This window comes from Uloborus diversus, chromosome 3, assembly GCF_026930045.1.
Source record: "Uloborus diversus isolate 005 chromosome 3, Udiv.v.3.1, whole genome shotgun sequence".
Classification (NCBI taxonomy): domain Eukaryota; kingdom Metazoa; phylum Arthropoda; class Arachnida; order Araneae; family Uloboridae; genus Uloborus; species Uloborus diversus.
Genome location: NC_072733.1, coordinates 110,853,854 through 110,870,259, shown reverse-complemented (window position 1 = coordinate 110,870,259; position 16,406 = coordinate 110,853,854). Strand labels below are relative to the sequence as shown.

Here is a 16,406-nt window from a genome sequence, read left to right as displayed (position 1 = left end):
GTAAAGAAACTAAACATCAAAATACAGTGAAGCGCCGTTTATACGTTTCTCTCTTTTATGGGTTTTTATCAATTATACATTTTTTAAATTGATACGTGCAAAGTCTAATACACATTAACCTATACCTATTATACGTTTTTTCATTTGTACGCTTTTTTCATACAGTCCCTTCAAAAACGTATAAACCATGCTTCACTGCATTTTAGACGCTTGTATATGCTCCATGTACATTTAATGTTTTCAAAAGTTTAATCAATCTTTCCAAACAAAAGCTTCAAATTCTTTCATCTGAGGACATTGTATTCATAAGTAGAGTTTTTTCAGCATGGCTTAAAGGCTATCATTGTCAAAGGAAGCGCTAAAGCCGGCACTTTGCAATGACAGAGTAAACTATTTAAATGTAAAATATGTCGGGAGGTATGCAAATATTTTCATGTTAAGAGTATTGAATGTGTGAGAGACAAATGAATAACAAAGGAGCAATATTTGCCTGAAACTACTTAAACATGAAACTTCATCAAAAACAGGCATGTTAAAACTCCGCCATTACAATGTTTTTTTCGCGACCCCCTGAAACCTTCTCACAAATCCCCAGGGGTTCACGAACCACCGGTTGAGAACCGCTGGCCTAAGGCAAAAACAACACTGTAAAATCCCATTGCTAGAATCTTCAAGATTCCGCAAATTTTCTTCCTGGTAATGGAAATTTTGTTGTAAAGGAATTCAAGCAATGTAATGGAAATAAAATCGGGACTGAAAACTAATTTTATTGAAAATAGTTATTTTGTTATATTGGTATTTGTTGTAACATGATTTCATTGTAATTAAATTATAGTATAATTATAGTAAGTATCTATTATACTTTAATATTTTCTCACTTGTAAGTAATAAGTCTCACTTGTTTTGGTAAATATTGTTTTAAAATGTAACTTTATTCTTTTTTTAGAATAAAGGGAGTTACTTCAAATCAGATAAATCTTCTCTTGCCTGGTAAAGTGCATGGTCGAGTTCATATAACTGAGTTGGGATGTACAGAAGAGGTATTTTTTTAAAACTAACACTAAGTTAATCAATTTTGAAATTTACTCTCATGAACTTGTACAACTTATTAATATATATATCTTTGCCTTTTTCGTATGTTTTTATGCATGGTTTGGCTTATTTTCTGTTTTCACTGTGTCCCTATTAAATATTATCCTCTATTTGAGAAACCCATCCTGTTTTTTTTTTAAATATGGTTTCGTACTAAACTGACCCTTTTTCATTCAGATTTTTCCAAATATGAAATGAATTTTTAAACCAACAGTGAACTCTGAACGGAAACTAACAATAAACCAAACAATGACTGAAGTTTTGAAATACCTTTTATAAAAATCAAATACAATAAAAATCAAAATAACTGCTCTAAATCTGAGTGCTTATTTATAGACTTTCTTTCAGAAAACAATTCTCTTTTGCTTCCTAGTCTGTGATACTAGTGATCATAGTCCCCTCTAAGCTATGTGTGTTTGCAATCGTTCGTTCATTGTGAATTATGCACGTTAACTTTCTGTGGTCTCACACTTTCAAAATTAAGACTAATAGTGTATTTGAAAACATAAAAAAACAGATAAATGAATAATAAAAATTATGTATAGCAAATAATCATATAAAAAATAATTCAAATCCATCATAATTCTTCTTTTTGTACAGTAAGAGAAATTTTTTTGAGAATGAAATATGTCTTTTATGTACGGAAAAAAATATTAATTTATATGATAGACGACATGATATTTATTCTTTCTAAGTATTGGAATCTTTGCATTTCTGTCTTAATGAGTTCCAACTACCTTACTGAATAAAACTGTTGTAAACTAAGTGTTATATTGTGGTTAAGTTAACTTTTACTAGCTCCTGGTTTATAATTGATAGGCAATTTTTTTCCAGGTTGTTTTACACGTATTAAGAGTGTTAGACGGAAGCACTCCAATACACAGCGTCTTAAAAAGTAAGCAAAAGCAGGGAAGCTTCCAAAAGTATAAATTCCAAAGTAATTCAGAAGATTCTTGATAATAGCTTCTACTACTTTTTTTCACAAATTGGAAAATATCTTCATTTGCTATAATAAAGCTCCAGATTTGCGCGAGTGCACCAAAAAAAACAACAGCTTGCGGAACTGCAACATTTTCTACACAACTAAATTGCAGGCCTAGGAACTAGTTTCTTTTCTCTGTATTTGTCTCCTTTTTTAAAAGTCTGTCCTTGAAGTATTAATTTTCTTGTTGATATCTCTAAAATCTCTTTTGTGTGATCGCTGCAAAATTCTTAATTTTTGTGTATTTTTCCAACTTTTTTAATTTTGAGAGGTTCTTTTTTTTAAGGATTATGCTTTTTGACTAATCAGATTGCTTCTAGCTATCAAAAATGACTCAAAAAGAGCAGGCTTGATGCATTGAATGTAAGGTGAGTTGGGAAGTGCAGCCCTTAAATTGTACAGTTCGACTTTATTAAGGCCTAGACATTACAAGACTTGATACAAATTTTTTAATTTTTATTTCGTATGTTACCTGTTTTAGTGTGTTTTCCAAGACATGAGCCTATTAAAATCATTGCAGGTAAAAAAATGAAAAAAGATTTTTTAAACTATTGTGCTCTAGGGCCGCACTTCTCAATAAAAGTGGGGCAAGAGCATCACCTATCTGAATTTTTTTTTAAAACCGTTTGAGAAAATAAGGGGCAAGTGCAATCAATAGAGTATTTTTTCCTGATTAAAAACGATTTTTTTTTTTTTTCCACCTATTCATTGGGAAGTAATTACTTTTTTCCTAACGAAACCTGTCAATGTAAAATGAAGAACGTTCAAGGAACAATGGATTATTAAACAAAATTATGAAGTTTTTATTTTAAATTAAATAAGGAACATGAAAGATAACTTTTATTATGCTAATAAGCTTAAAAAAACAAAAACAAAACTTGCATATCAAGGAATGATCTTTAAAACTTGAATACTAACGAACTTATAAAATATTAACTGAATAATACAAAAGGTAACTATACAACTGACAAAAGGTAACATGTCTTTGGCGAACTTGAACATATTTTTTTGTATTAGTACACTTAGTATAGTAATTAACAATTTAATTTATATTATATTCTGAAAACGTTACTTGGAATATCAAATTTCCTCTATGATCTGAAGAGGGATTTGGAAGGATTGATACAATGTCGTCGTCTTGGATCTCGCTAACGTCAGTGCCTCAAATTGTCGGCAATCATGTGTTCTATTGCAACAGATATTGCAAGTGGCCGGCCCATCGTTTTGGACTTCGCTCCACGCCGACCTTTCAGATGATCCTGTAATGTTGCCCGCAATATTTTGAAATGCCGACTCGCACCTTTACAGGTTAGGGTACGTGAACGTATCGCTTCTAAAGCAACAAAAAGTTCTTCCCAACGGCAGGAGCCTGCTTTTGACGTTATTCTTTTGTAATTCCGCACCATTTTTACTAAAAATATAAAAAAAATTGGAGCAATATAGACTAGTGACACTTATTGTTAGTTAGACAATGATGCAGGATTTAAAAATTTATCACATTGCTTCATTAAATCGTTGCAAGCAAATTATATCTGTCATAAAAGAACATTGCAAGATTAATGGGAAAGTTCAGCCCCAAAAAATGCGAGGCTGCACTTGTCCCTTTTTTTCGGGCTGCACGTTCCCAGTCGTATATCTTCCTTGGGAAAGTGCAGCCCTAAAATTAATTGATTTTAAAATAAAAAATAATGAATCTCAGCTTTAAAAATACGAAAAGTAGATATGAAATAGTTGTAATTATGTTTTGAAAGCACGAAAATGTGAGAACAACAACAGAAGAAACGATGATTTCTCGAACCATAACAACATGGCACTGTAGTGGGAATGAGAAAAGTCAGGAAACAAGGGAGGGAATAGAGTTACCATTCAAGTAGCACTATCTAACGCAGGCAGTGCAGAGTAATAACGTTTACCAAGCTACCCAGATGGCAGCAGCCTTGCAGATATTCCCGATGTCTAATTATTAGCCTAAGCCGCACCTACCCCAACTGACCTTACCAATTTTTTCAATAAACCACATTCTCTTTCCACCGTACTTTGAGGAAAGGGTATTATTGTAAAGAAAAAGAGTGATCTCTCCCTGTAGCACCAGGTTTCACCATCACAACAAGATGCATGGGGGGGGGGGGGTGAGAAATTATATTGCAGCATGGCAATAATGAGAATGTGCTTAGCAGAAACTTGTTTGCTGTGCTCATGATTTCAATCCTTTTGCATCCTGCAAGTTTTGAAATATGAAGTTATTTTTTCATATGCTAGCCAAAATAGACCTTTTAAATATTTTATTTTACTTATCAATACATTTTTTTTGTAGTTGCATATTTTTTTGGATAGATGAAAAATTTGAAAGGTATGAGCATTTAAGTGTTTAATTTTTCATTTGTTAAAAACTTAAATAAAACACTTTTTGAAAATCCTTTTTAAATAAAATAAAATTAAAAAATAAAAATATTCAAGCATGCTAGCATTAAAATACGTGATTTGCAGGAAAACTGTGTTCTGTTACAGGTCTTTGCCATTTATGTTTAGAGCCTGTTGCATCTTGCAAATATTTCACTTATTTTGAAATGTAAAAGTTGCATATTTCTGGGAGAACTACCAAATGTAGAAGAATAATCCATTATTTATTTCTTCTTTCGTTTTAAATTTTATGTTTATTAAAAAGCTTTGAAAATGGAATCAAGAAAATAAAATATACTTAAACATGCAACATTGGACATGTTCAGTAAGTTACCGCCCTATAGCCAGGGCTAAGGCAGAAATACATGAAATACACAGCAAGAAGTGTTCCTATATTCCTATATATTCCTATATTTTGTAGTCCCTTTCTATTTTTCCAACCTTGAACTTCAACCATGATTTCCGCTGAAAACATTTTTTTGGAAACAGGCCAGCGTCAAACACGTCATTCACTGAAAATTACCTGCCTTGTTTTGAGATTTCATTTCTTAAGCATTCTGTGAAGGTTTCCATTACTTTTTAAGTTTGTTAGTATTGTAACATAGCTACTTTAATTCAGTCTATTTTATTCCTTACCTTTACGTACATAGATTTCAATAGTTTATTTATTTCTTAAGTTGATTTCAGTTGTTGGGCCTAATCGGCCAAGCAATAGGATTAACACTCATAGTCTCAGATTTTGCTGAAACATTGTGTTTGTACCTCTTATGTATTCAAGAAGCATGCAGAAGATTTTTGATGAATCTCAAATGGTTTAGGTATTTCAACCCAGGGGTGTGCACAGAATTTTGGGGCTCATCACAAATGACTTTTACATCCAATCATTTACCCCTACGTCCCTACATATACAAGGTATGTTTTTAAAGTAAGTACCTTTTCAAAATGAAAAAAGAACAGGTACAGGGTACAGATAGAGCAAAGAAATTTATTGCACAAAAGTCTACCTCCCTTATGCAGGGCTCATAGTCCTCCTATATCTCCTATATTTCCTGTATTTTCACAATTTGTCAGATATTCTCCTATTTTTCCTATATTTTCTGACTAACTCCTATATTTTTTTCATTGGATGTTAAATGCTGCCCAAAAATCCGAAAACCTTTCATCCATTTTTTTTTTCTTTCTACTTCTGTTTTATTATTTTTGTGAAATGTACAAAATATAGATGCTTTTACTTGCAACTTTTAACTTGTTTTCAATTAATGAGTTTACTTTGTAATTTTAATAGTATAACATGTTAACTTTAAGTGTACTGCTGTAAAAATTTTGAAAGCTTTTAATTTTGTCACATATAATCTTACATGTAGTATAAATGACCGGTTGTAGCTCGAAGGATTGTTTTTGAAAATGCATTTTCAGATTTTGGTAACAATTTAACTTTGAGTACTTCAAATGTTCCAAAAATCGGTCTTCATCTCAGTTTTTTTTTTTTTTTTTTTTTTCGTGCTTCATTTTTTTATCTACTCAGTTACGGGTACAAATTGGAGAGGATAATGGATGGTTCTAAGCTCCACTTGGGCTCTTCTTACACCCTCTTTCCTTTGACAGATTAGGTCAAATTCACCCTTTATACAATATGTGTGTACATATATATATACATTAACTGTAAGTTATGGAGTGAGCACCTGGTAATTAAATCAGCCACTTATGAATTAATTCCTCAAAAACGAAACGGAATCCAGTTTTAAGATTAAAAAATTGCAGAATATTTGAATCAAGCATGTCCCTTAATTATGTCGCTTGATGTCCCTTAAATGAATCAAGTGGATGAGACTGACATCATTTTTTTCTCTCTCTCTCCAAAAAACCTGATGCATTAGAGCATTTTTTTTTCCTTTGCCTTTGTTTAGTAAAATTAGTTTTTTTTCCTCTAAATTGTGAAACGAAGGGAAGGCAAAGTGTTGCACCCTTTTTGTAACGATTTTCTCATGATATGTCCAACAGAACCAGTGAGACGAGAGAGACATGGAGTTGACTTTTCATCGGTAATGTTAGCATTAAAGCAATGAGGTACCAATACCGAGGACTATGGGTAGATTTATGACATTGAAAAAAGAATGTGCAAATTAATTATTATCTAGTTTAAGAAATCAATGAGAGATGCATTTTTCAAAGCACGTAAGTTAAAATCTGAATTTCGTAATTGCTTTTTCATACTGTTTTGTGATAATTTTTTAAAAATAATCAAAAAATGGATATTTTGAGTGTGCAGTATACTTTTAATAATATTTCGTTTGACCACAATTTAATAAAATTCTCTGAAATCGTATGTGGATTAAGTTTTAAAAAAAAGAAAAACATGCACACAGAATATCACTTAATTGAATCAAAATTTTCTTAAACAAACATGATTCATATAAGCAACTGTGAGTACAAAAATTCACTTGCTCGCATATCTGTGACTCTTCACATTGCTATGGTTTCATGCACTATAGAATTGTATTGATATTGGCGCTCTTTTTTTTTTCTTTTTTTTTTGTACAGTGCTCCAAACATATTAGATGCTATAATTTTTCGAAATTTCTATATGTTTTTATACCAAACTCCTTTATTTTCCCTTTAAAACTCATATATATTTTGCTATCAAACTCCTATATATTTTGCTGTCAACCTCCTATATTTTTCCTTTTAAACTCCTATATATTTTTTTGCACCTGCTATGAGCCCTGCTTATGCTATTTTTTGACATTGTTCTTGTGATTTTCCAAACATTTGTCATAGCGTGGTACAGGTTTTTATGTACTAATTCGTAGAAATTTGCCGCCTATGTACTCAACCATGGGGTAACATGTCCTCTGAGCTTATCATTGATGGTGTACCAGTGACTGCCAAGAAAAGGCTTAAGATGCCAAAAGAAATGAGAGTTTCTGCAAGCAAGGTCGGGGCAAACTGGAGGATGTTCAAAAAAGTCCGGCCAAAGCCCTGTAAGAGGCTTCATGCTTGTCTACACAGGGGTCAACTTTCTACAAACAGGTATACAAAAACCTGTACCACATATGATAAATGCTTGGAAAATCCCAGAGCAATGTCAAAAAACAGGGTAAGGGTGGTAGATTTTTGTCCAATAAATTTCTTTGCTCTATCTGTACTTGTTCTTTTTATCTTTCAAAACAGTGCTTACTTTAAGCAGGTGCCTCGTATTTCACCCCTCATTTTAAACATCCTTGGTCCACTTCAGGCTCAGGTCCGGACCAACAGGTGTCCCTACTCCCCCCGTGCACACCCTGCTTCAAACTATTGATGTTTTCTAAATGTCAATGTTTTTTCAAGATCAGGTGAGAGAACTGCGGTTTGTTCTACAATGGGATACTAATTGTAGAAGATTCATGGGTTACAAACCAGCATATAGTTTTACAAGCATAATTCTATGTTTTTTTTTTGAATTTGTTCTTTTAAAATTTATTTCTTTTATCAACTTTTCTTATTTTGTCCATTAATATACATTATTATTATTAGCAATTTACCTATTTTAAACCCCCGTCACACAAAGGAAGGGGGTTATAAGTTTCATCAATGAAACTGGCGCCACGGCATGATGATTTGATAATATGTTTGGGTAATGTTTAACATGCAGGGAAAGACTTTATTGTGACAAGTCTGAACTCAGTCCCGTAACTTAACGGTTTTACTAGTAAGACTCATTTCAGGGAAATGAAGAAATGAAAAAATGGTCAACAATGAACGCTACCTACTGGAATTTATGGTTCATCCACTGTAGTTTCAACTGTCAAAATATCACCAAACAGGCAATTGCTTCATTCAAATTTAAAAGCGTAGAAGCAATTTTTACCTGTCTTACCTTGACGGGCAACTTTCTGTTTAAGAAATAAAAACCATATTTAAGCACGGCAATATTAATAAATAAATGCCCTTCAGATAATTGCTTTCTGTATTTAAGATAGATGTAAATTCTTCTGCGTCCTGCAGTTTTTCTTATCTTATTAATTGGTCCACTCCCCTCATCAAACCGATAAGGTCTAGATATCATTCGGGGGGGAGAGTGGAGGAGTTCATCTTATTAATTGATATTGTTAGCACCTATGTTTTCTCGTGGGAACTATAAAAGTATGAAAGGATAATAGAATTAGGAAGTAAATTGCTGTTCATCTGTCTTAAAATTTAAATTTAAATCTTTTAAATATGGAATAATTGAACACATGCTTCACAAAAAAAAAGCTGTGTTTCAGATTTTGATCTTTCTGCAGGCCATAAAGTTTTTAATTCTTTTGAATTATGGAAATAATGTTATTGAATTTGGAAACTCAGAGTTGCTTTTCAACTTTTTTTTTTATTTAATTTTTCTATTTAGCTAATAAATAATTGGCAGTTACATTACATTTCATTATTTCAAAAAGTTTTTTTAACTGATAATATAGAGCACTCAAGACTAAAATGATGCTTTTATTTTGTTTCAATACCAAAACCTCATTCACATCAAGCAGCTTCACAAGTTTGCACTTGTCTTTCACTGATGCTTCTGAACTGTGTCTGGAAGGGGGGATAACTTATTGGGCATGAAAAAATATCAGCTTTAAAAAAAGCTTGCGTGCACATGTTTCTGTTTCTTTTAATGATTTTGTAGGATGTAACTGTATTTTTTCTTCATTTTCTATTTGATATTACACTTATTTTTGGAGAGACATTAGAAGTCCTCTTGATCTATGCCTCACACACCCTTATGTCTCGGTAGTTTCCTTTTACCTTGCAGAAATTGAAAAGGGAATCTAATTTAAAAATTAAAAAATCCATGATTTGAACATACAGAAGTCCCAAGGCTTCCCTCTTGTTCCGGAAGTTTTTATCTATTTGTTAAAATGCCTGCCTTTTTTTTAAAGAAATTCCTATGTTTTTATAAAAATTCCTATATTTTTTTCAAAATTTTCCTATAATTTCCTTTTTTTTTTTTTTTTTGTCGAATGTCACTTCTATACCTGAATATAGCGCCAGCTCAGTCAATTCCAGCCGAGGACTGCTGTTTCATGCTTATTAGCACTCTTAGCCCTTCATAGGAGTGACTGAGCTGGAGGTGGAAAGCCTAAAGTGCCAAACAAACTGGTAGCTAATACAGAATTAGCACTGACCACCCAGGTTTTCCACCTCCAGCTCAGTCACTCCTATGCCATGAGTGCTAATAAGCACGAAACTGCAGTCCTCGGCTGGAATTGACTGAGCTGGCGTATTTCATGTATTGGACACATGCTTGTTGGAAAATTGTTCGCTGTATTTGAGATTTCAATTCTTTTGTGTCCTGAAAACATTTCAATTATTTTGAAGTTATTTTTTTATAGGCTTAGTTAGAATGACTTTTTTTTTTAATATGTACTTGTTTTATTCCATTTGTGAACTTGAATTTAGCTTAATGAAAAATTATTGGTACTTACTTATTTCAGTACCGAATTGAAAGGTTATATGTAATTGTTTGATTTTTATATGTTTCAAAATGAAAAAAAAATTTGAATTTAAAGAAATTATATAAATTCAAACAATCGCAGAAAGTATTTAAGCAAGCCAACACTGAAACATTCTTTGCCTAGAGAAACTTATTTCTCGTGTTTGAGATTTAATTCCTTTGGCATCCTGCTTTTACATTTCATTTATTTTGAAATATGAAATTTCTTATGTTGTCTCAGAATGATGTTTTTTTTTTTTTTTAAATTTTTGCTTTCACTTATTTATTAATTTCTCGTAGTTGCATATTTTTCGGGAAGTACCGAATTTGTGAGGAATAAGCACTTATTTTTTGAAAAAAAGTAAAAATGAAGTAACAGCATTAAATTGCACAAATTGCAAATTACTGCATATGTGTTTTAGGGTTGTCTGATGTCTTTGCATCCATAAACTCAATAATTTTGCTATCAGCAGTATTTTTTTTAATGTACGTGTGCTCAATATATTTGTTTTGTGCTAATAATTTTGTAAATGGTATTTTAGGGTGTTTCTCCATTGAAAACATATTCTAAAGATGAACACATTGATGTGTATGTCATAGGAAATTTCCTGAAGAAGTGTTGCAATTATCTGGAAATTAGTCACAGAAATATGGTCAAGTTTTATGAATGTTCTCTGAGTTCCCCCCCTCCCATTTCTTTGACGGAACATTTCGAGATTGGCATGCCTCTTTTGGGATTTGTGAATAAGGTATATGCAGTTTTTCAGGGAATTATTGGACATTATTTACTTTTTAATTAATTTATGTTATGCTTACTTTCTTGTATTTATCTTACAGGTAGATGATTTTTGTTCAACTTTGTGGCTTTCTCCTTATCAGACTGGTAAATTAGAACATATTAACTTTGCCGAATGTCCAAAGGTACTGGTTTTATTTCAGAAGTTAAATTAATAGTTTTTGCCAATTAAAAATGCCTTTTTCAGATGCCAGATGCATTATACAATTAATGCTTATTTAAGGACCATTTTGTGCAAATCAGGATTTTCACACACCTTCAAAAGTCCATAGTTTTGAGTATGGTTTTTACAGGCCCCTATAAAAAACATATTTAGCAGTCAAACCCCTTTAAAAGTTATTGGAAGGCCCTATATTTTAGCAATTTCACGATTCTTAAAAATAGGCATGTTATCACCCTTCCATTTTTGCATGATCATCATAGCTCAAGCTGGCTAATGAAACCTGGAGTTAACCCTTACAGGCGCGGGTCATTAAAATTTTAGAAATATAATAAAAAAACACAATGGATGGGATAAATTGGTTATCTGGACATAGATTTTACAGTCAAAATTTTTTTAAATTCACCCCCTCCATCTTGGGGTGGTGTCCCCGTTTGTGACCACCGCCCGCCTAGAGCAGAAATTGTTTTCTGAAGTGGTTATGCTTACCACGTATGACAATTGGAGTAATTTCAAATATTTTAAGCTCTTAAGCATTTTTAATAATTATTTCAATAATTGATGCCATTAAGAATATTTAGAACACAAAATTCAATATTTTTACTATAAAAATTCCAAGATAAAGATGAAGTAAAATTCAAGAAAGTTCATATAGATTATATAAAATTATCTAAATAAGCAATTTAAAATGTTAAAAATATTTTTGACACATTGTTCTTGCTTTATGTGCATTCCTTTTGTGCTATAAAATATTAAATGAAAAAATACGACTGTATAATACCATTTACAGAAAAAATAATATCAAAGCTGATAATAAAAAAAAGTATACAACTGTCTGGTAGGAAAAGCAGATCTCAAATGTGTGCAGGCATGGACCTTCAAATTCACCTGTTCTGGGTCAAGAACCCAAAATAAATAAACAAAAGCCCAGTGTAGACTATTCTTTTGGTCCCCCTTTGCTGAAATGTATCAAATTACATCTTTCACCCACAACAGTGAGATCAATGCTCTAGACGGGCGGTGTCCACATTTGGGGACACCTGGAAAGAAACTTTGTTTATGCATTCAAAAATGAACTCGAATCTTTTACAAAATTATGATTGATTAGCTCAGGATTCCTGAGGGAAAATGGTTGACTAATTGAGTTTATGGTGTAAATTTTAAAATCTTGAAAAAAATATTGTATTTGAGCTTGAAAATCGAGGTATTTTGAACAAGAAATTAAGACAACAAAAAGAGTCATATTTAATAGTGCTGCCATCTGTGTGCATTAAAGAGAAATAAAAGCACCTAATGCAGCGATTTTTGGAGTTTTAAAGAAAAAACTTTTTTTTAAAGAAAGTTTTAAAATTGGTGTCTCTTTTTGTGACCACCGCGCCGGAAAGGGTTAAAGCAGTCGCAAATTTACAGTTTTAGGGGCCCGTTGTAATGCGTTTTAGAGGCCCTTTGTCAATCACAAAACTGTGTAAAGCTTTAATATTGTACATTTTCAAATCCCTCCTTATGGTCATGGAGGGATATGATATGGTTAATATGCCACTGGGTAAAAGTTCAGAAAGAGCATTTTAACAGTTTCTTACTATGGCTATGTAACAGGGTGGACTGTTATTGGTCTTCCTTTTCTATGACATAACTGCAGAGATAAAATGTCAAACAAAAAGAACTTTTGAGGCTGTATGTTTTTTTACAACCTTTTTTTTATGCTACATCTCAAATATTCAAGAATTAATGAAGTTATATTGTTACGAATTCAGCACTCTTTTTCTGTAATAATAATTTTAAAAAATCTGCGAGATATTTGGATGACAAGGATCCCCATTTTCCTTCAAAAGAAGGATCTAATGATTCCTTGATCTTTTCTTGGTTATGGTCTTTTTAATTTTTTTTTTTTTTTTTTTGCTAAATTATCATTATGAGTTCTGTACCTGTGAGGTAAAAGGTACTTTTACTGAGTTTACCGAAAAGATAGACCAGAAGTAAACGAACAGAGGTTGTTAGAAAGTTTGCAATTATGGGGTTATTTTTGGATTTTTTTTTTTTTTTTTGATCAAAGAAAAAGTAAACCAGTAGTATTGACATTCATTGTCTGCTTGACACCAATTTGTAGTTGTCCAAAATTGATATCTCCAAATAGTGCATTTCCGCATTTCTGTGTTTACATCTAGTTTTCTCTTTCCTGTGAATGCAGTATAGTCCTGAAAGCACTATGACAGGAGATTAGTTTTAAGTTTTCTTTTATGAAGATTTCTCTTGATGGGTTGTCATTTATGGGCTTATAAAGTATAAAAAGTTGAGTAACATGATGTTTAAATCTTGATTTGACAAAAACAAAATGTACATGGTGTCCTTAACCTCACAAGTAAACAGTTATTTCCTGAGAAAAAGACTGACCAAGTGTTATATTAGTGGTTTGTCTATTTATACTGTGGTGTATACAAGAGAGATGCATGCCATCGTCTCCTCCTAAAACATTTCCAACTAAAAAAAAGGCAAGGATTTTTTTGGGGAATATCTGGTTTTAATTCTAGAATATTTTTACATTCATTTTCAAAGGAAGAACGTCATTCCAACTTATTGATTTAGTTAGCAAAAACATTTTCTTGAATATCATAAATTAAAATTCAGCTTATCAAAAATAAATAACATCAGTTCTTCATTCAGTTATTAGAACAGGAACATTACTCTATCTTATTGCACTAATTGGCCCTGTATCATTAGAAATCTGCCTGAAAATGACCATATAAAGGAACTATTTTTTAATCTTCCAGGGGTGTAAGAGCTCTGCAAGGGACTAAAACTGTTGTGAAGTCTTCAGAGTTTGTTAAGTTTAGAAAGCATACTATTTGGATAAAATTGCAAAAATTCTCAAGTTATTTTTCTTTTCAAGATCAAAGTTATTTGATGATGCTCACTGTTGAGCTCCTTCATATTTTTTGAACAATAAATAACTTGTATTATTGTTATAAATGAATGTCTCATGAACACAAAATCTTAATTTTGCTTATCAATTAACATTTCTTTTTACAGATATAAATTTCAAAGGCAATGATTCACTCAGATGCAATTTTCAACAAATCATTGAGTTAAGTCAGTTGAAAAAAGTCTTCTAAAGTTGTTGTGCCTTCGCGTTCGTCTCAGCAAATTATTAATTTTCATAACTTCGTTGTTTACAATAGTCTCCTACTTTGTCTCTGTTACACCATACATCTCAAGACACAAAGAGCCTCTCTTATTTCACCAGCAATTGGGGGGTTTTCAACAAATTTTTCAGCTCCTTTCTCATCTTTATCTGACGATTTATCATTGTTTTCCTTGATAGGATAGGATGCAGCTCAGCATGCATCTTCATCATTATTTGTCTATTCACATCTATTCTGAATAGTTATTATTAGTCTTATCAGAGGCAGTGGCATTGTAACTGGCGGGGTCCCCCCCCCCCCCCGGGTGTTACCCGTCTAAGGGGGTGACACGTGCAAAGTGGAATGTTTTCAAAAACATGAAACTTAAATGCATTTTTCAGGCTTCAAATTTGAAAAGTTTCCAGACACCCTGCTTTTATTTGTCTTTTGTACATTTGCCCACTTAAAATTTCTTTGTAACACAAATGTAATTTTTTCTGAAAATTGCATGAATTTCACGTTTGTATGTCTACATAAAATTTTATTATTTTTTTTCTTTTGCATTTGTGTGTGTGTGCTCCCCCCCCCCACACATGATAGTTTGGGGGTGACACCCCATAATACCGCCCCGGGTGTCACCCATGCTAGGTACGCCACTGCCAGGGGGCAATAGTACTGTTGTATTGTTTTTCAATAGGTAAATACCCTGGTCTGGTTTGATGAACCTATAATGTAAGTAAGTTCATGCTCATCATTTTGCCGTGCCCACTTGAAATTTGAATTTATTTGTATACAAGCTGATTCAAGCCAATTCCACTAGTAAAAACTATCATTATGGTTTCAAGTGTATATCTAAATTTTTGAAGATTTAAAAAATAAAATTGATCCAAAAAGACTTTAGGGTGGCGATAGACTGTGGTGGCAAATGGGGGGGAGGCGACTGCTCCAACCTTCCCATTGTTAAGATTTTATTTTCAACATTCATTAAGATTTCACTTTCTGGATGAGATTACCCGAACATTAATGTCACCAAATATTGCTTAAAATTTCAGTTTTAAAACTTCAATTTTGAAAATTTTCCGGGAGAAAATCCCCGAACACACTCCCTTCTCCCTTTAAATTCAAAGATAACCTAAATTTGAGTTATAAACATTCCAATTTGAGGAAAAAAATTCAGGAATAGAATCCCTTCTAGATAGCGTAAAGCTCCGTTTTTAAGACTCCAATTTAGAAAAAAAAATTCCAGAGACCTTTTTCTGAAGGAAGTTCAAGACTGAGTTATTAGGATTTCATCAGTTCGAGAAAAAAAAAAAAAATACTGGGAGACCCTCCGAACCTTTTTGATCCTCCTTAAGTCAAAATAAGAGAAGTCTGAAATAACATTTAAAAAGAAGTTCTAACAAATTTTAAACTGAGCAAAATTTTTGGGAGAGTATCCCAAGCCCCATGCTCTAAGTTTGCTAAAGTTGGCTTTAATTTTCTTTAAGACATCAGTTTAAGATTTTATTCCGTGAAGAGCCTTCTTTATCCTTACGTTACCAAAGTCAGTCCAAACTTATTTGTTTTTAGTATTATTATTAGTAAATCGACTTTTTTTTTTTTTTTCAAAAAAAAAACTTTACGAAGACAACCCTAGAAACTCCTTTCCGTTCCCCAAATGCTCACAAAACTCTACAAAAATGGTGTTTTTAAAACTACAATTCCAAAACATTTACACGAGAAAACATCAGAACCCCCCTCCCCCCATCATTCAAGATAGCCTAAAATAGTCTTCAACTTCCTAAAAAAAAATTCCCCCACACTTTAAAGCCCCACTTGCTGCCTCTGCAAATCAGGATAAATAATTATGTCTATATTGAATTCCCAAATTTAAAAATTTAAATTCAGTAAATTCTGAACATCTGAATATGTAAAATTGAACTCAAAACTTTTGAACTAGTAGATTTGGAAAATCATACCCATTGCACTTTTTGAAATGTAGGTAAAAAAGCATAAAATTATTTTTGTAAATCTTTGCTTAAAGCAATTTATTTATAATTTTAATTTTCATTTCTTTGTTCAGACTCTGCGAAAACTAAAGAAGAACTTGCGAAAGGGAGTTTCTGTATTTGCTTCTGTGTTAGAAGTGGAAGATTCTGATGACGGAAAATCTTCATCTAAAAGAGTTGTTCTGACTAAGATAGGTAAACAATTGTTATTTCCAATTTGATTTCTTGGAATTTTATTTCACATAATCATCTGAAGCCTCTTAAGTATTAACTTTGGGGTAAAAGGGAGAAAATTTGTTAAATAATATTTGTATACTGAAGTAGCAAAGAAAGAAATATATAACTGCATGTACTTCATCAGTTTCATGTTAAGGATACAGTAACCTCCAAATTCGGATGTATATTCAGAAATCTCTTTATAAT

General features: G+C 32.2%; 1 protein-coding gene across 2 annotated transcripts in view; it reads left to right on the top strand.

The window, feature by feature from the left end:
• The window catches only part of LOC129218136 (uncharacterized), a 159,560-nt gene that overhangs the window by 118,265 nt on the left and 24,889 nt on the right, over positions 1–16,406 (top strand). For both annotated transcript variants that reach the window (XM_054852346.1, XM_054852345.1), the window contains exons 17-20: positions 947–1,040; positions 10,463–10,669; positions 10,758–10,841; positions 16,058–16,178. In XM_054852346.1, the coding sequence (XP_054708321.1) occupies positions 947–1,040; positions 10,463–10,669; positions 10,758–10,841; positions 16,058–16,178 (506 nt within the window). The remainder of the gene's footprint in view (positions 1–946; positions 1,041–10,462; positions 10,670–10,757; positions 10,842–16,057; positions 16,179–16,406) is intronic.